This window comes from Ursus maritimus, unplaced genomic scaffold (assembly GCF_017311325.1).
Source record: "Ursus maritimus isolate PB19 unplaced genomic scaffold, ASM1731132v1 scaffold_5, whole genome shotgun sequence".
In the NCBI taxonomy this organism is placed as follows: Eukaryota; Metazoa; Chordata; class Mammalia; order Carnivora; family Ursidae; genus Ursus; species Ursus maritimus.
In genome coordinates this window covers 8,884,273-8,905,289 of record NW_024426663.1, presented here as the reverse complement: position 1 = coordinate 8,905,289, position 21,017 = coordinate 8,884,273, and the positions used below count along the sequence as shown (strand labels likewise).

Here is a 21,017-nt window from a genome sequence, read left to right as displayed (position 1 = left end):
TCCTCAGGAAGCTTCCATTTGCAAGGAAGAAAAGTAGGAAGTTATTAGCATACAATACCCAATAAAATATATTAGTAGTCTAATTCATGTATATTTCCCAGGGTATGAATAAGGAGAACAAATTTGATGGATAAATTTCCATTGTTTTTCTCATACCCTTTCTTTCCTTTAGACAAAACTGAGAATGGGATCCTAATGGTCTGGAAGAATTAACTGTCTCCCTAGAATGCCCAGTGTGCTGTAAGGGATTATATTAGCTTCAAAGAAGAAGGTGACTTCTCATATGAGATTATTACTAAAACAAAAATGTAAGGCTATCATGTTGCTTAGTATTACAGCTCATTCTCACTCCATCTATCTTTGAGACCTATTTTAATTTTCAAATGAAGACACTGAAGCCTAGAGAAGTTAACCCATTTCAGTGAGGTCACAGAGCCTGAATTTGAAACTTGGACTTGATGACTGAACTTAAAAGCAGAATGCGTACTTTCTAGTTCTTTATACTTCATTGCAGTTGTGCTCAAAATACTGGGCTAATGGGTTTGCCCCATTCAGATACACCTCCCTGGAGCTCTGGACCGCCACTGCTGAGAAGCTGGAGACTTCTACTCCAGACCCTGTTCTGATGTCCGTAGTTTGCGGCAGTAGCACAACCCAGTACAGGGGCATTTCGTGCTGTAGCGCTTTAGATTTCATTGACCGGACCGTATTTTGGAACTATAATACAGTAATGGATTCCATCCAGCTGATTTGAGTGGTCAAAGGTGAAATAATGATCAGCTCAAAAATCTGGATGTGATTGTGTGTGGTAGGCCCAGGACTACGTAAGGGTTTCAAAAGCAGTCCATTTTGTGGACTTTGACATTGGTCTGAATTCCACGTGGTCCCACACCCTGGTGACTGCCTTTAAAATTGAGTTCCCGCCTCATAACGGTTTGAGTATCAGTGGACACAAGCTGTATGATGAGCACAACAGAATCTTCCAACTTTGCTGTAAAGTCTTTAGCATTCCCAAGAACAAGATGGTTAAGTACTGTGTATTTACTGTGTCTTTAAGAGTGCAAACATCCACAAATAACACCCTTTTTAAGGTCTTGTCTTTGTGACCTTTGGTGGGTCTGTTCTGAAAACTCTTCTCCCGATAGTCATAAAACAGCATCAGAAACCAGAAATTGCCTGGACAGGTGCAGCTAGACTAGCCCAGAGGTTTCCAGCTATGGCTGGAGAGGGTGTGCCTCAAATGGGAAGCAGTGGTTGCAGGCTCCCCGCCACACACTCACATGCATGAGCACAACACACACATGTGTGCACCGTGTGCACACAATACAGCTTGACCCAGAAGGATTCTGCTTTGGCCAAAATTAAATTTGAAAACCATTCCATGCAGGTGATATGATGTGGAACACTTCAGGCTCTGGACTCTCACTTCCTGGCTTTGAATCCTAACCACACCAATAATTATGTGGTTCCCGGGAAAGTTTAAAAAAGAAATTCTCTGGGCTTTAGTTTTCTCATTGATAAAAATGAGGATTATAACAGTATATGCCTCATAGGGTTGAAGTGAGGGTTAGATAATATTTCCGTGTACCAGATAATACATGGAAAGTGCCATGAGCAGTTTCTGGAACACAGAAAGTACTTAATATGCTGTGATACATTAACGATAATTATGATTTATAAGTGCCACCATTGATGTCACATTGGATTAAGATTTCAAAATTTTAAACACCAAAGTAATAGAACTCAATATTAATTACTCTAACTTAAGCAGCATCCATAAGAGAATTTTCTTGGAATGTGTAGGAAAGCTGTAAAATTTGGCACTCCAATTTGATAAACTCAGAAAATGACTTGGCAGTGTTCTACCGTAATGGGAGTTTGTGGCTCTTGAAATCTCTGATCAGTTATATCGATCTGCCTTGATGTTTGCTTGTGATATATGATGTACAGTTGTGAAAATATTCAACCAGGTGAACTGAGACGCAAATACACTCCTTTTTACGCTTAACATCATTTGGTTTCTACCATTAGTTTGATATCTGTATGAAACAGTATTAATAGGATAGGTATAAAATCTTAGTCTCTATTCCAGTTGCCTTCTAGAAACCAAACTCATTGAAAAATAAATTTAAAACTACAGATTGTTATTCTCAGGGGCAGATTTGACTGGACTACTCTTTGCTGGCATACGGAAGCCTGATTCGGAATATATTGCATACCTCTGGACATCAAAAAATAACATCTGCATTTGTATGATGCTTCTTATCAGTTAAAGGAACTCACAGACTCTTTAAATATTCTTATGAATATTTGGATTTTACTTTATTTCCATGGACAACTCTTAACTCACTCAGAGTCCACACTTCTAACATATTTCAGTCATAGGCTTACCTCTAGGTTCACATCATACAGGATTCCCAGGGTAAAATAAAGCATTCAGTTGGCTGAATTTTCTCTCTGCAGGGAAGGAGAATAATAAAAACACATACATAGCCTCCCTGTGAGCCAGGCTTTAAATGAGTTCACTTATTTAATCCCCATTAACAACCCTATTTATAAACCCATTTAGAGAGGAAGAAACTGAGGCATAGAAAGGTAAGTCACATGCCTCAAGTGCTGTAGCACAAGGAACCACAATTCAAAGCCAGTCAGACTTGCTCCAAGTCTTGGTTTTTAATCACTTTGTTATTCTGACTCTCACAATAACATAAAACAGATAGATAGACAGACACATACATACATACATAATAGGAAGAAAGGCCAGAGGGAAGCATGATGGCTGGTTTTTGTCCAATCATCCCATCATCTCATCTACAATTGTAATAAGACTAGGTGTACTTTTTTTAAAAAAGACTTTATTTATTTTATTTGAGAGGGAGCATGAGTGGGGGGAGGGGCAGAAGGAGAAGCAGACTCCCCACTGAGCAGAGAGCCCCATGCAGGCCTCATTCCAGGGATCCTGGGATCATGACCTGAGCCGAAGGCAAATGCTTAAGGGAGCCACCCAGGTGCACCTAGGTGTAGATTACTTTTGATCATACTTTCTCAACCAGTATCCCAACCTTTTGACCAAGTCGAAGATCTCATTTGCAATTAAATTTTAAAAAGAAAAGAAATTCTGCCAGTGCTTTTGAGCCCTAGTTATGCCTTAATTCTCTTCCTCACTTCATCCCCATTAAACGAAACATTGTAATTTAAGCCTTGTTTTCTTTCTGACTTGGGTATAAATATTTCTCCTGTAGTTTCAGTTAATTATAGTTATTGCTGGCACTTCTGATGAATAACAATCCCTGACCAAAATAAGGCATCTTTTCCTCGCTAGATGAGAATTTGCACGTGTAGAAAAAGCCACCACTACCTCGTGTTCTTGTTGAAGCTGTCTAGTGATTTCATCAGGGTCTTTTACTTAAAATTAAGTGTGAAGAGCCCTGTTCCACTGAAGTAAAGTCACAGCTCTGGGTTTGAAGTTACATTTTTGCTCAATTTTATTTAATTCTGTTAGTTCTTCTGTAACACAGATGAATGAATGCCCTTTTAAATGCTTATTAATAATTTCATATGAAAGCAGCATTGATCACTAACATTAATCTCTCTCTTGGAGAGGTGCAATTCATTAATTCTTAGTGATTAATTGATACAATTTTAATAGTAGTGTTTAATTTTTTCTGAAAGTAGTAACTTTTTTCCTAAATATACAGCCAGAATTTGGCTGCATATCTACCTTCGTAGTGCATGCAAGAACTCTTCTGAAATAATCCTATTTTTGACATCTGAATTTAGAGCAACCGACACTTAGATTTGGGAATGGTTTGCCCGAGGTCATGTGTGAGAAATTTGTATTAATTTCCAAATTAAAACTGTAAGGCTACAACATTAGTCATATACTGAATCACTTAATAAATGAAGGCTAAGAGAAATCTGAACTCTAATTTTTAACTTCTCCATGATTGAAAATGTTAAGTTTAAGTGAGAACCCAAATATATTTTATCATATAATTTCTTTAATAAGGATTTGAAATATTTCTTCATTGGGGATTAGAAAATAATCATCCTTGATATTGATGACTGAAGGCTGGCCCAAGCCTACAGGTCCTTTCCTGCGAAATGAGAAAATGACCCGGGATGAGCCAGTACCGTACTAGCATTCTGTGACTCATGTAACGATGGGCGGGGATGGGAAGAACCCCAGTATTAAGTCCAGATACACGTACCACCGGTCCTAAATGATTGCCTGGATTCTTGATCATTTCATCTTAAAGGGCACAGCCTTTAACCGCCTAATGTTGAAAAAAATGGTGACACTGGAAGCAAAAACATCAATTCACCAAGCTAACGTTCACAGAAGAGAACATGAGCTCAGTTTTCCTTTAACTATTTTAGAACGTCTAGTTAACATAGTCACCTAGATCCTAAGAATTTTGAGGTCTTGGGTAGGTAATCTTAATTAATGCGCTATGATATTTTAAAATGAAATTTAAAATAATATATAAATAAATAATATATAAAGAATATATAATCTCTCCAAAAATGTTGCCACGCAAAGTCGTTCTCCTGTGCGTTGACTCAGTACTAACAGAGCCAGGTTGCTCGCAGCGTCAACCTTATTTCCTTACATATTACCTTTACGGTTCTGAAAATTCACGAGACGTGTACATTTTAATAAGCATGTTCCAGATATTTACACTGCTTTTCCTTCTTGAAAATATCCACCCTAAAGGGACTCTCATATGTAACAAAACAGGCTGTTAACAACCTCTCAGTCAGTGCTTTTCGCAGATTCTGAGTGCTTACCAATCTAAGGTTAATGACAACTGGGACCACTCATAGCCAGACTGAAGTTTATTACACAATATTTCCAATATTTTATGAAATTCACATTTGTCCCTAGACAGTATAGTTCTTTTGGACACTGCATATATTTGTTATCAGAATTAGTATCTCTGGACCTTCACAAGCACCTAGCTTTCAGTGTCTGCTGGTGAACCTCTGAGCAGAAATGTTCCAGGAAACATGCTATTTGCTTCTTTTCTTTAATGGAAATAATTAACCAATTATTTCTATTGAGTCTCTTAGTGTCTTCAGCACAGTCAAGAGGGGTAAAAAGAGATAGTACAAATGAATTACAAGATGATAAGGGTGTTTAAATGCTAGTTGACAACATAGACAAGTAGAGACTGGATCATAGAGTTCTGTTTAGTGCATTTCTTAGGCCATTACCGTGGGCCAGGTCCTGCGTAAGAGTTGGTGACAATAGTAAATACGACATGATCCCTGCCCTCAAGAAATTCCGTCTGGTTGCAGTGGTTCTGGGCTGTGAGAATCCGATGAAGGCAATTCCATATCTCCATCGTCATGACTTTTGAGGTTCCCTGGAAGCCCATCCAGACTCTTCCGGAGCTGGTGAATGAGCACAGAATGATGGCCAAGCTGTAACTGAGACGAGAATGAATGACATATACCCTGAGGTTCAGGCAACTTTAAAATAATTTAAAACATTTTCTTTGGGGGATGATGTATCCATCTGTTGATCTTTCTAGACATATCTAGTTGTCATGCTCATACCACTATTTCCAGAGTTCACTTTCAAAAACACAGTTTTGATCATATCGCCCCATGCTTAAAAACCTTCAGCGGCTCCCAGTCGCCTGGAGCAGCAATTTGTGTCCTTTTGTCCTATTATGACAAATGTGATACATGATGAATGTTACTCATCTGAGCAGCCCCATTCACATCCACTCCTGTGCCCAGAACTGTTGGCAGATGTAAGCGCGCCATCTGTAACTCTGTCCCCCTTCTCTTCGACTCAAGAAGGCAGATCAGAACGCGTGAGTGACAATGACATTCTCATGTGCTCTAATATATTTCAAAAGTACATTATTCCCAAACTCTGTGCTTTATGGCTACTAGTAATGTACTTGCAGCATGCCTCAAAATGACTCATCGTAGAGGTCAAGACCCCACAGCTCAGACTTCCTTCATTCGTTGTTAAATCCATACTTCTTCGTGTGGTGTAAGGTACATTTTCCAGTCTAGACTAGCTCTCCAGGTCTGTTAATCCTGCCTGCTGTTCCCCCAACCCCACCTGGACATACACAGGTATCTCTCCAGACTACTTAAAGGTCTTGAAACACATTCTGCAATTGTAAACATCCTCACTTTTGATCTTTCTGACCGAAATATTCTCTGCCCGCTTCTGCACTCAGCGAACCCCCAGTTACCTTTAAGTGCAAATGCAAGTAAGTGTTCAGTTTCTCTGGGAAACGTCCCAGGTGTGACCTTCACCCTGCCCTCTCCTGGCCAAGCCCCAGGAAGGATTACCGATCCGCCCCTGTGTTCCAGCACTGCCTCGTGTCATACGTATCTGGTTTCCATTTTTTCTCATTTTATTCTACAAGTTCTTCAAGGCCAAAAACTGTATTTTATTTCTTTGTGTTCCCAGAATCTAGCAGAAGGCCTTACATAGACAATACACTTAGGGAATACTTGTTGAAGATGCTTCCGCCAAAGTTGTAGGCAGAACGGATCTAGGCATTCGGTTGTGCTGTCTCATTAATTTTTACGAAAGAAAAATTCAATGTGCAAAGGTAAAAGACTTTGAGTGAAGCGGTACTGTTTTCTTAAGTACAGTTGAGAAAATTACTTCGAAGTGTTTATTCTCGCACCAGCATCCTCTCAAGCTTGCAGAAGCTGATTGTCCAGGTCCCGGGCTTCCCTTTCTCCCTCCAGTCTGTAATGCCTGTCTCTGAGGATATCACTGCACGTTGCCACAACCTCCAGAAGATGGGAAGGAGACATGAGACTCGAATTGCTGCTTTTCTGCCTCGCCGTGTCTCTTTTGAAGCATTCGAGAGGAAAAGAAATATTGACACTGATGCAGTAGATTTCACCGAATCTTCATAAATTTACATGCTCAGTTAGTATAGCGAATCCATACGGCGTGCCTCTTTATTCATGAGCACGTTTATAAAAGGAATTAACACAAATAAGCCCAGGTATTCTCTAAGTATAAATGTATTCTGATCAGAAATGAAAATAACTTGGAAATCATCCAGTCACAAAGTTTCTGTTATGTTCCCCTTCTGTTCTGGTAGGAAACGGTGAAATACAAGCAATGAAAGGGTGTCTGTCCATTCCCATTGTTACAGGAACACTCACCTTCAGAGGAATGAGATCGGTATCTTAGGTTCCTTATACAAGAGACGATACTCGTGGTTTATTATAGGGTCTCGTGTATATTGGACGTCCAGAATTTGCACAGGAGTTAGATCACTCACAAACACACACACACACACACACACACACACACACACACGCATGCACACACACCCAGGCTGATTGCCCATGCTTGCTATTTATTCACATGTCAAAGCTTTGAGTTAAAATGATGTCGTCCGTGTCGCCATATTTCCCCAAAATACGAATTTTGAAGAAGAATCTTGTCCAGAAGAAAGCAGTCTCAGATTTGCTCTTTCATGACCTAAGGGTAAGCTGTTTTTACAGGCATGTTATCAACAGGAAAAGCGGGCGTACGTCCACAAACCAGTTCGCAGGCACTTCCTTTATGTCATAGCTCAGGAGGCTGGCCGGCATGTGCATGTGGTATATGGATGTAGAGCACGGCTTGATTTTGTTTTCCTTGCATCTAGTGACAGGGCTGCATGAGTTTCTTATAACCACAGTGAATCTTCATGAGTTTATACTAGCTTTCCTTCTTATACCAAATGTATGGATTTCTCTCTTCAGATTTCCATGTCGAAGAAGCACTGGATTGGCCTGGAGTATACTTGTTACCAGGCCAGGTTTCTGGGGTGGCTCTGGACCTTCAGAATAATCTGGTGATTTTCCACAGAGGTGACCATGTCTGGGATGGAAAGTAAGTAATATTTTTCCTTCAAGGAGTAGATGAAAATAAATATAGCATGCGTTACTTTTTGTTAAACTAAGAATAACAGTAAGAGAACCACCAAGGTTCTTCTAGAACTTGATTTCTGTGAGCAAACCACATTTGTTCTTTTAATGCATGACTGTGATAAGCAACAGAAAGGAAATCTTGTACTTTGTAAAACAAATGAGAATCGTTTTACAATCGAGTTTATGGAAAGAAGGCAGTAACAATCTGTGATCCTACCTGCTTACCATTTTCCTCCTTCCTCCTTGAAGCTACCTTCACATTCCTAAGGAGAGTAATATTAAAGGCAGTTAAGACAGTACATTGCTTGGGCACCTGGGTGGCTCAGTCGTTTAAGCATCTGCTCAGGTCATGATTCCGGAGTCCTGGGATCGAGTCCCTCATCGGGCTCCTGCTCAGTGGGGAGTCTGCTTCTCCCTCTACCTTTCCCCCCTAGTGGTGATCTCTCTCTTTTTCCCTCTCTCTCACTCAAATAAATAAATAAAATCTTAAAAAAAAAACAAAAGACAGTACATTGCTGAGGCATTTCAAGACTTTAGAGAAAGTGCATCATGGGAAATTATCAACCAAGAGAAGTTATTAGTTGACGACAGTGAAGCACTTTGTTATTTCCATGTATATACTGCATAAAGAACCATTCTAAGGCAATCGAACTCTCCTTTTCCATCAGACTGCTCCATGGCAGTGATCACACTTAGCCTTCTGGAGATTACGGTTCTGGAGATTTGGCTACCACATGCGTAGAAATGGTAGCTTGGCCTTCACATTTTCATAGAGATTAATTTTATTACTCAAATTTTCTCTTTTTTAAGAGCAGCAAAGACTTAAGGACTAATTCCCCGGCTTCTCCCTCTGGGTTTCTCTTTCCAGCCTTTTACTCTACCTTCCACTCTCTTCTTGGAAGGATTTTTGGTAAAAGTATCTATCTAAAATTTTTGTTTACTGTGGGCCTATCACTGTTCTTAATGTTTACTTAAATCACTCACACAGTTGGGTACTCTTCCTATAACCACCATTCACATTTTCCAGATGAAGAAACCAAGGGAAAGTAAGTGTTCTGCCCACATTTCAGAGTTAGCAAATGCCAAAGCCAGGCTTCAGTTCCTTTCCGTCTGACTCCAGCATTGGCCCAGGTACCCACTTTGTGATACTGCCTTTTATGGGATTGTGAGTACATTCACATGATTATATTTTTAAAAGCTTGTCCAAAATTTAACAGGTTATGTTAATTCTCCTGAGTAATGAATATCCACTTACTCATTTGTTTTTATCACAAATTTACATGTGAAGGTAAATCTTAAGATATCAATTAAGGGTCATAAATCTTCTCCTTTCCAGTATACAGCTGTGGGGTCTCATTTGGAAAATCGAGGACCTACATAGATAGTTCAGTTGTTTTTTTCCTTCCATTTTCAGAGATATTGACTACACTCAGGCTAATGCTGAGTCTGCTCTGTCTCTATACATAGATGGGGTTTTCTTTGTGCAGGTCAAGAGGGAAGTCAGGCAGCATTTCAAACCAGATTGCCAGCTTTGTTATTGTTTAATCGTCCTTTCCAGTTGTCACGCTTGAAAATGGAATCTGAGAAGGAAATCACTTTAGAGTTCAAAGCAATCGAACTCAATATTCCTATTCATACATCTCTGTTACATCATCTTAGTCATTATTGAACATCTAATGGTATTTTAACAAGTGCTTTTAAAAGCAAACTATTTCTATTCATTGTAGCATATTCTTCTTTTTAATGAATATCGCTACATTTTCTGCATGGATTTCTAGCCACATTTTACCAGAGGAGAAAATTACAGCGTCATTTTCTCCCATTGATACTGTTTCAGCTGGCTACAGCTACATTGGATAAAGTCCAATTCTCCATTTTAATGTGATACTCACTCCAAGCAAACAGCAGAGGCTGGAACAGTTTCATAGGAGAAGGGATTAGTAAAGGCCAGCTTGGGGTAGAAGACGATGACATAAGACCATGAAACAAGAGCCATAGAAGAACATTTTCTGTGACTTATATGTTAGTCCTAGCTAAAGAGCGGCTTTTCCCTGGCATCTGGCTTTCATGTAGATAACCAGCATCATGGGCAAATAGATTCCAGTTTCACTGCCAAAGCCCTGGTGTGTTTATCCTGATAAGTGGCACCAACAAAAGGGTATTGTTAAAAATGCAAGACCTTCAGAGCAGATGCACTGATTTAACTCATTAAATCTCTGTTTCTTCTTTCTTATTCATCTTTATCTTTCAGATTTAAGAATTTTGTTCTCTCTCTTTCCTTGTGTCTCTTCTGTATTGTCCACTGGCCTCTAGCCGCATTTTCAATCCATACTTGCCAGAAAATTCTCTTCTGGAACTCACTTCTCTGCTTTTAACCACTGTCTGCTTTATTATTCTATGAGGAGAATTAGAAGTGGATTACGCTGTTATTTTTTAGAAAAACAGATTTGGATTTGTGGATTCCATTCTTTGAACCGTCATGCGTGGCCATCCTTCATTCATAAGTTGCATTATATAAAATAGACAAAATACATAGTTTTTGTTCTCCCTCATTAAATATCCAAGGACTGTAAAAAGAAAAAAAAAACAAAACACCTGCCTGAAGAATTTATGATGTCCTGGTGAGAGACAATGGACATTAACGATTGGGTGGACATTGCATTCTTGTTGCTACCACTGTTTGAAGAGAGTAGTGAGAAATCCCGTATTCGTCTTCCTTGGAATTCTTCTCTTCCCGATAGTTCTCACGTTCACAAAATTACAGTTTCCCTAAGGCCAGAACTTGCTCTAAATCCAGTCTAAGCACTCTGTATCCCCTAATTTTTAGGATGTGATCATTCTTTAACTGTCAGGCAGCACTTGGCATTAATAATCCCTAAATAATACTTAGTACCCAATGCTCTTTGATATCATCATACCTTTTTTTTTTTTAAGATTTTATTTATTTATTCGACAGAGATAGAGACAGCCAGCGAGAGAGGGAACACAAGCAGGGGGAGTGGGAGAGGAAGAAGCAGGCTCCTAGCGGAGGAGCCTGATGTGGGGCTCGATCCCATAACGCCGGGATCACGCCCTGAGCCGAAGGCAGACGCTTAACCGCTGTGCCACCCAGGCGCCCCAGTCATACCAACTGTTTTTATAAGTACTGTTACTCCTCATTTCTGCCTGATTTTCCTGCTCACCCCTTACTGTTCTATTTAACCATGCTAATTAAGCATGGCAACCAAACTGAAATAAAAATAATAAAAAACATTTAACCTCCTGAAAGGTGATTTCTCTCTGATTTCCATTTTCTTCCCTGTCCCTTAGTTCAATATGGCTACTTTAAGAAGCTTCTAGCTGAATTAAGAAATGCCTATTACCAGCAGGGTGTAATGAAACTTTTAAGAGCCTCTCTTGTCTGTCCTGTGTTAGGGCAGCTCACAGCTGGAGCTCTTTCAGGTTTAAACGCCTCCCAGCAGGAGTTGAGTAGCTCCTGCCTCAGCAACAGCTGTTCCTGGGTCTCTGTCTTAAAATCACGACTACCGTCAAGTCTTCCTTCTTGGCCTTTTATTTCTCTCAGCTATGGTTGTGGTTCTACTATGCAGGACTCACATCACACACCCACTTAACTAAGCCATGGGTTTTACCCCTAATTTTTAGGTGTTTAAAGTTGTTTCCTTTATATCATTTATTGTTTTTTCTTTTTTTTTTTAAAGATTTTATTTATTCGACAGATATAGAGACAGCCAGCGAGAGAGGGAACACAAGCAGGGGGAGTGGGAGAGGAAGAAGCAGGCTCATAGCGGAGGAGCCTGATATGGGACTCGATCCCATAATGCCGGGATCACGCCCTGAGCCGAAGGCAGACGCTCAACCGCTGCGCCACCCAGGCACCCCCATTTATTGTTTTTTCACAGGGAGTTTTAAGGGATCTTAGAAGTTGTTATCACTTGGAATTCTTTCAATAAGAGAAAACCAACACAAACTAGCTTAGGAAAAGAGGAAATTTATCAGTTCGTATAAGTGGAAATTTCAAGGGTATGGTAGTCCAGACGACATCACCCAGATCCATTTTTAACACATTTTCTCCCAGTTGGCTCCATTCCTGGGCCTTGATTGATCCGTCTCCCTGTTTTCAGCTTCAGAATCACATTATCACAACTAGTCTCACAGAAGAGATAGTCCATGTCCCTGACAGGTCAACAGAAAATCCTTAAATTGAGCACAGTTTTTGGTCTGACTTAGGTCATGTCTCTTCCATTTCTAAACCAGTCATTTCGGCAGAAAAATGAAATCCACTCTTTGGCTTAGCCTAAAGTTTTTTGTTCTGTCCCTGGAATTTGGGAGTAGAGTTGACATCACGGGAAGCAAATGGGCTGACGGTGAGGCTGAGAATGTTAGGTCAACCAACCAAACATGGAGGTTTCATTAGCACAACGTGAGGCGGTAGACACTGGGCACCAGAGCGCTCACCTCCCAGTTCCCGCCTGATGCAGACACCTCTTTCCCAGATCTTCCAGAGTCATCCAGTGCTTGAACTCTCAGTGCCAGGAAATTCCCAATGATACGAGATGTACTTTCCAATTATGGGACTAATCCAGCTGTTAGAAAGTTCTTCATTATGTTAAGCTCAGATCTGAGCCCTCTAACTCCACCTTCAGGACAACCTAATGCAGGATGAACTTACTCCCATTTATCCATGTCGGTTACTTACATATTTCAAGGAAGTCTTATCTTCTCCAGACTAAATATCCCCAGGCCCTCAATCAGTCTTTATGCTGACATGATACTGTCATCTGAAGGCACTCTGATTTCTCATCCCTTTAAGGTGTTTGGTTGAGAAGTGGCCACAGTACCTCATCTATGATCAGCAGTGCAGTTACTGACCTTCCTGTGTACTTTAGGTATCGGCGAGTGTAAAAGGATTGTATTCACTTTTATTCAGTAGGCATATCACCTTGTTGCCATGTGTTGAATCTCCTAAGATCTTCAAATACATTTCATAAAATTGTGCTTAAGTGTTTTACTGAAAATTTGTACTTACCTGGTGTTTTTATAAAATACTGAATTCAGGACTTTATTCCAGTTACATTTCACCATACTAGGTTTAACAGTCTACAGGTATTATTTTATGCTTAATTAACCAGAGAGCGAGCTGTCCCTCCCAGCCTCGTCTCAGGTCTGTTGGATGCGCATGCGTTTCCTGTCTTCATGAATGTTGTTCGTAAGATTTGAATAGTTGAATGGCTGACTTAGCAAATTTTGTTCTTGGAGATGTGGTCTTCTCGGAATCTTCTCCCATTTACCCACCTCCCCAAACAGCTCACGAAACATCTCTTCATCAGTGCTTTATGGAATCTTGCTGAGATCTGTTGTTTCAGAAATCTCTCTGCATCCTGACTTTCAGAAAAATCAGCTCAAGATTCGCCTCACTAGTTTTCTGGAGTCTTAGTTATCTGTTTGAGGTTCTGCTCTTACATCTGCGAATTCTTTCGTACCTTTCATTTAGTGAGCCTAGAAAACAGAACTCAAAGTGACTGAATGGTGCCTTAGTACCTTCATATCGGAGAGAAAATTATGAGGAGTACCACAGAAAGAATGTCTCCATATTGTAGCATTTTCTCTCACATTGCCCTTTGCCACTTACTCAAGCCATTTTCTTCTCTATGTCACTTCAGTTCTTCATTATGTGACTATTCTTCCATCTCTTCTGCATACACACATTAAATTTGATAGCTGGCAGGGAGATTCTCCATTCCAGTGAGGTCAGTCCTAGTCACAGAAAACCATAGTTTTTTTGTTTTTTGAAGACAGGAGACGTAGATTTGAATCCTGGTTACCATTTCCTAGCTCTGAGCCCTGCATGAAGATGTTTGCAGTCCCTTACCTGCAGTTCCCTAGTCCAAAAAATGAGGGCTTTATTAAGTGCCTCATTCTGTTGAGGAACAAAAAGCACTTTGTTAAGCACCTGGTCCTCAGTGGCCTTACTGACCCAACAAAGCCCAGTGCCATAACACCTAGTCCTTTGTTCTTTTCATCCCTATTTGTGATGTCTCCAGTGCTAGTTCGTCGGGGCAGTAAAGTCATACTGGTTTCTTTGTCTGTCTACCTCTTTTCCTCCTCACAGGGATTTTTTGCAATGTGTTTATTTTCAGAAGTAAGTGTTTTTAACATAATATTTAAGTGTATTCCATTCAAAGTCTCTGGCCTTTGTATGGTATATCTTTGCTTCGCTAATATCGAGGGGACCTTTCCACTTATTTTCTCACTCGGAAACTCATGGTTTTAACAGAAGGGTAGAGGGTGGGTGGTGGGGGGATGGGTGAAATAGGTGAAGGGGCTTAAGAGTTATCGAGATGAGCACTGAGGAACGTACGGAAGCGTTGAATCGCTGTATTGTACGCCTACAATGAATATAATGCTGTAGGGTAACTACCCTGGAATTAAATTTTAAAAATAAAGAAAAAGCAAAAGAAAACCTATGGTTCTTTCTCCAGCTTCTTAGTTTATATAATTACAACATTATACTTCTACTTCTCTCCTTGGTTGCTGTTATTTATTTTGCATTCCCGTAATTTTGATTGATGGCACAGAAGTTTATTTTCTCCTTGCTCTCGTTTCTTTTCTGCGTGAATATAGCAAAGCATTTCTTCTCAGCCTTATCTAAACTGTTTGATTAGCTGCTAATGTGCAAAATCATTAACAGGGAATTCAAACTGCTAAAATAAAGAACTGATGAATTCGGGCCCATAGGCCGAGGTTCAGCCTCTCTGGCTGAGTGCTTTTCAGAGAAGCAAACGAAAATCAGCAGTGCTGCAGGCACTGCGTGAAATTTGAGGGTATTATTATATCCTGTAAAAAGTTAAATGTGGTCGAAATAAAGACCTCTCTGCAGCATATAATGCGGGGTAGCTTCTTTAGAACACCACAGAAGCCGCGTGCCATAGCAACAGTATATGCAGCTCTGTAATCTGACATCCGGTTATGAACTATTCAAGGGTTACCTTCCTTTGTATCGCAGGAGTCTATAAACTACTTTATTTGGCAGATTTAGTGTGTGTGTGTGTTTATGATTTTCCCATTTAAGAAAAAATATCAATTTCTTTTATTACTTGCCCCGTGTCACTACTACCAAGGGCCAGTAGCCAGTTGCACGAAGCCCCAGCTATCCCAAATGAAAAGGATTAGGACTGGTCCGCCAATCAATTGAGTGACTGTCTCTGGATGTGGAACTAGGTATGCTGAGGTCTGGCGTGCTCCAGTTTTATCAGGGTGTACAATAGTACTATTGGCCACTATGCGGCGCCACTGTTATTAGCTGTCAGTAGGGGGGCAGAACACTCCCAGCGTACCAAGTGGATAGCACGTGGTAAGAATTATGAGGACTTGGTAACTGTCCATATTACTAACCCCCAAGTAGGGGTGAAGTAGAGAATTAATATACTAATATGTTCCATGTCCAAGCAAATAAACTACAAGAACAGATGAAAATTTTAGGAAATGCAGAAGGGAAAAGGAAATGTAAATATGATCAGTGGATTTTTAGCAATATCAGTAAATATCCTGGTCGTGATGTTGTACTATAGTCGTGCAAAATGCTACCTCTGGGAAACTTCTCTCTGTATTATTTCTTGCAACTGCATGTGAATCCACAGTTATCTCACAATTTCAATTCCAAGAAAGAGGAAACAGATTTTAACTCCTTACAGTCAGGGAAAGCATAACTCACATTATCTAGATTGCCACTGTGCCATTATAAAGCGCTGCAATGTTCTTGGAAAATGAGGAATATAGCATAAGCCTTAAAACAGAAAATAAATGAGGAGACTATTACACTCTATAATGTGAACTTACAGAGTACTGTGAGTCTTAGACATGCAGAACTTATGTTCCCTAATATCACAGATGTGTTGGCGAAAAAGCAACCACTGATAGTTGTATCCAGTGCCATTGTTTTCTAGAAGAATAGTTATACGATGTTTTTTAGTACAGAAATTCATATTGAAAATAGTTTCAGATATAGGATAAACTCTTTCGGGTTTCATAGTTTTAAAGAGTTATGTCATATTCGCTCTTTATCGGTCTCCCATGATTAAATAAGACCTTGTATATTTTTACATTGGTTCTAATAAAATTTCACGTTTCAATTTAATAATGAGCCCATGATTATCTTATGAAATCTGCTTTGTTAGTGACGTTACTTCTGTTTCATAAACTCGGGTACTTTTTTTTCCCCTAGGGACTGCTGTGTGGTTTTAACTACACATAATAGTATATATAAACAGTATTACTTAAGTTTTAGGTTGACAAAGCTGAATCAATATTTTGTTTTCAATTGAATGCATCATTAATAAGAACTACTTCAGGGACTTATTGTTATCTTTCATGAAAAATGTTCCCAAAAGACTGTAACAGTCAAGAAGCTCAAATAATTGTGTGATGTGTATTTTTAATGGCAAGAGAATGTAATTTTGAAATTTGTATTCTTCTACTGGGACTCTGCATAAGGTCCACAAAAATCGCAACTGACCAGTCAATAGGTATGTGACAGATCTGATCATTCTTTTGCCTTTCCAAGTTGCAAATATATCTCCATAAATATTTAATATTTTTCAGATTCTTCTTTTGCTTATACAATTGAACTACAAAATAGTAATCTTTTTTTTCCCCACAATTTTGATTCTATAAAGGCAATTCTGTTACAGAAATATTCATTGATCATCCACTGACTTTGGCAAAATATAAATATATTATGTATACTTTTATAAGGACACACACATGCAGATGACAACTATGTGCTGATCCAGTTCTTGGTTTTTTAAAATATAAATTGGTCTCTTGGTGTTTGGTATGTTTATCTCTCTGTGACGTAAGATTAGATTATAAGATTTTATCTTTGTCACTTATTCCAAGAAATTTCCCAAACAGGAATCGAAATAAATACAGTATCTGTGATAATCGTCAATTTAGGGAAATAAATGACTAGCAATTCATATAGAAATATAAATGGAAAAAATATATATAAACATAAATGTTCATGATATTTATAACCTGGGAGATACAGAGTTAAAAAGCAGAAATTGTCCTATTTCTTTTAGTTTTTATATTATAGTTCTCCATTTTGTACTTATAGAATAGCTGTTTTATGGAAGTTTTATGTTTCTAAGCATATTTTTGTTTCAAGAATCAATTATGTTTTATATTGTTAAAATATTTTGAACATTATATCCTATATCCTTATAATATGTATTTGCATGTTATACCTATGGCAGTACAGTAGCAAACATACCATTGATCACTACCCTTCCTGCTATCATTTACACTTTCCTTATTACAGGGTAAGTTAAAATAAGTTACGCTTTCTTTTGTAGTTTGAAAGAAAATAGCTATTGAATTAAAATATTTTGAGGAGCTTTGAAAAAAAGTAGTTAAGAGTTCTTGGTAGTATTTCTTTTTTTTTTTTTTTAAGATTTTATTTATTTATTTGACAGAGACAGAAACAGCCAGCGAGAGAGGGAACACAAGCAGGGGGAGTGGGAGAGGAAGAAGCAGGCTCATAGCAGAGGAGCCTGATGTGGGGCTCGATCCCATAATGCCGGGATCACGCCCTGAGCCGAAGGCAGCCGCTTAACCGCTGTGCCACCCAGGCGGCCCTTATCTTGGTAGTATTTTTAAACTCTCACATGAATATGAATCACCTGGGGATCCTGTGAAAGGACGGGTTTCAGATTCGGTGGGTGTGAGACCTTGCATCTCCAGGCAGTTCGAAAGTCGTTGCTCCACTGACCACTCTGAGCAGCGCGCGTCTACAGGCTGATGGTATATATGTAACTACATATATACCATTATATACGCTGGCACAGGTATATATGTATGTATATGTATGTGTATGTGTGTGTATATAAATACATGGACTCAGAGAAATGTGAAGGACAACAAAGTTTAAGCTCTTCTCCTTGATTCTCAAGTGAATGGTCTGCATTTCTCAAGTGCATTGCCATTTCTCATTGGCTTATTTTCCATTCCAATGCCTTTTTTTTTTTTTTTTAGTTCTTTTGATAGCATGTTTGTTTACCAGCAAAGAGGACTTGGGCCAATTGAAGAAGACACTATTCTTGTCATAGACCCAAACAATGCTGCCGTTCTCCAGTCTAGTGGAAAAAACCTGTGAGTGAAATTACTTCTGTTGTTAAGACTTATTACATATATTTTGTTAAAGTGTGGCCCTGGCGCCGGTCTTGGAAAGGCTGTATCCTACAGTGCTGGTGAAAAAGCGCAGCTTACGAAAGCAAGAGACTAATGGGGCCATCCCATCTTCCATTTTCTAAATAGGTGGTTCTAAACTCCGGTTGAAATGAGAATCACCTGGGAAGCTTCAGAAAAAACCAGATGGAGGTTTAGTCTGGGACGGGGCCAGGCATCAAAAGCTACTTTTAAAGCTCCCAGGTGATTCTAGTCGATACTCAGACTTCTTAGCACCACTGATACACATGGCTAACGAAGTAAGTTGTTGGTCAGCTTAGATCTGAAGATTAAAACAATTTTTTTTCAGCAGAAGAGTCACATAACCAAAATCATCAAGTAATCAACATTAAGAAAAAAGGCTTCTTTNATCTCAAAGTGAGCACTAAACAAATGTCATTTTTAGCTTTCCTTAGCACGCATAGGTAATTTAGCTTTGAAAGACTTATTATTCGGTCTTACTCCTAGATGACATTTGGCAACCAAAAAAAATACTGGCTGATATTCATGGTCACTGAAGGGAAGGGGCACCTGCTTACAGAGTGTCCTCGACCATTTTAACCTGGCAGCTTCAGGAACTGTACCCTGCTCCATCTGCTTAGGCATAGGAAAAGCCAGGGAGCCCTCCATTCTGAGCGCAGCTGCTTATGAGGATGGTAATAATGAGACTTTTTTATAGGATTCTAAGATGGCGTGTCAGGGGCCAAATCCTAATACCAGCTCTACCACTTAGTGTGTTTGAGCTTGTCTCCTTGGTGCTCCACCCATGAATCAGAAGTATTCTCTTTCCAGAAAGGAATCAGAGGAAGGCGGAGCACTGGCTGCCAAATGAACCTGGCCGGCAGTGGGGTGTCTGTGTTGAAAGCGAATCATAACCCTCACATTCAGTCACCAAAACACGGATCCAGTTCAGTTCATTAGTCAAGCTCAGGGTGTTACAGTCTTGGCTCATGAAAAAAAAATCTGTGGTGTCACCACCATGGTTAAGGCTGGAAGCTGACAAACAGCTTGTGGTTTGTCAGATGTCGTTTGACCACAGCCACATTAAGATATTGCCCATGTGTTTGTTAATTCTAAGTTCTTTAAGCCTGTGAGCCTCTGTCGACATTAGTTTACAATGAGTTCTCTTACCCAGATCATCCCAGTTGAATTGTTAAATAGATTAACCATCTCTAATGATTATCCAGCACGCCACTTCACTTTGCTTAGACGAGCATGTCTGCTAGCAGGTGTCTTCTTTGGGTTTTACTGTCTTTAGGAGGCACTCTTGAAGCTTTAGAGTCCTATATTTAATATTTTATATTAACAGATTACCTTGAAGTATATTTAAACTACTGAAACTATAAATCCATTTATATTTTTCTAGACAATTTGCTTTATACAATTTGCTTTATACAATTTCTAAAATGTTAATATTTATGATCTTTGAACCCGTTTTTAAATTGATGTTATTTGTGTTAATATACTGTAGTTTGTGATAAATATTTGTAATTGATTGTAGGCTTTATTTATAGATTTTTCAAGGATTAAATAAATACCACTTAAGATATGTCAAAAGGAGGGGTGGGGGGATGGGGTAACGCGGTGATGGCCACTAAGAAGGGCACGTGATGGGATGAGCCCTGGGTGTCGCATGCAGCTGATGAATTATTGAACTCTACATCTGAAACTAATGATGTACTATATGTTGGCTAATTGAATTTAAATTAAAAATATGCTTTAAAAAAGATATGTCAAAAGGTTCCTATTATAACAGATACTTTAATTTATGTTGGGCTTTAGTAATGCAGGTACATGTTTATCAAGTCATAAATTTATATTACCTTTACAGATTAATTAGCAAAAAGATTCTTCTCATGTATGCTTTGGGAATAATTATATAATTGAGACCATTGTTTTTATTTTGCAGATTTTATTTGCCCCATGGCTTGAGTGTGGATAAAGATGGAAATTACTGGGTCACAGACGTGGCTCTTCATCAGGTAACCTTCCATTTGGCATTGATTCAAATGGAACTTAATGGAGTGGTGCTTTCGAAATGCTCTAGAGCTATCTGGGTCTTTTTCTGTCACCCAGGAAGTTGATCAGAAGAAAATGGAACTGCCACATCTAAATTTTTCTTTTAGAACTCAGGGCTAGGAAAAGCTAATGTGCATATAATCAAGTCATCCCTGTCGGTTGGGCTGGCAGGAAGCTTAGGGCCAGACGCAAGGCTTAACTGTAACAATCGTATGGGCCTTCCACCCTCCTTGGCTTTCCACATTTGCTTTTCTTTTCTGTGTTCCCAGGTCTTAGTTCTGTTTTATCACTTGTGTTTTATGTTGTTGTTGTTTTTTCCTGAACCACTTTAATCTTCTATAAATCCAGGCAAGATCTTGAGGTACATCCATGTTTATGTATAAAACATCACATTTTTCTTGTTTTTAAAGGAAGTTCTGTTTCCATCACAGAATAGCCATAAGGTCTTCCTCTCAAAAGATGAGCTTTAATATCCATTTTATGAATAGGTGGCAAAGAAGTGCGAAAACTAGGGAAAAAACCCTGGAACTCAGAAGCTGTAACTGTAAGAGTATTCCAGCATCATCTCATTACTGAGATGACTGACACTCATTACTGACACTTATTGCTCATGTATTACCTGGAGAGCATTGTACTATTAGCCAAGGAGAGACCAAAAAGTGTGAGGTGGGTGGAACAACACATGCATTCACTAGTCTCCATTCACCGCTAATTACCTGGATGACCTTGAGCAGATCACTGAACCGCTAAGGGTCTCACTTAAAGAATGAAGGAATCAGGGGCGCCTGGGTGGCACAGTGGTTAAGCGTCTGCCTTCGGCTCAGGGCGTGATCCCGGCGTTATGGGATCGAGCCCCACATCAG

The 21,017-nt window shown here is 39.3% G+C and overlaps 2 protein-coding genes across 25 annotated transcripts in view; one reads left to right on the top strand and one right to left on the bottom strand.

Moving 5' to 3' along the window:
• The window catches only part of PAM (peptidylglycine alpha-amidating monooxygenase), a 149,443-nt gene that overhangs the window by 105,837 nt on the left and 22,589 nt on the right, over positions 1–21,017 (top strand). For all 22 annotated transcript variants that reach the window (XM_040622035.1, XM_040622034.1, XM_040622033.1 and 19 more), the window contains 3 exons: positions 7,744–7,873; positions 17,944–18,060; positions 20,045–20,117. In XM_040622035.1, coding sequence (XP_040477969.1) covers positions 7,744–7,873; positions 17,944–18,060; positions 20,045–20,117 — 320 coding nt within the window. The remainder of the gene's footprint in view (positions 1–7,743; positions 7,874–17,943; positions 18,061–20,044; positions 20,118–21,017) is intronic.
• GIN1 (gypsy retrotransposon integrase 1) overlaps positions 4,827–21,017 on the bottom strand; it is an 88,671-nt gene continuing 72,480 nt past the window's right edge. For all 3 annotated transcript variants that reach the window (XM_008683855.2, XM_040622038.1, XM_040622040.1), the window contains one exon: positions 4,827–5,433. The gene's annotated coding sequence lies outside the window, so the exon portion shown is untranslated. The remainder of the gene's footprint in view (positions 5,434–21,017) is intronic.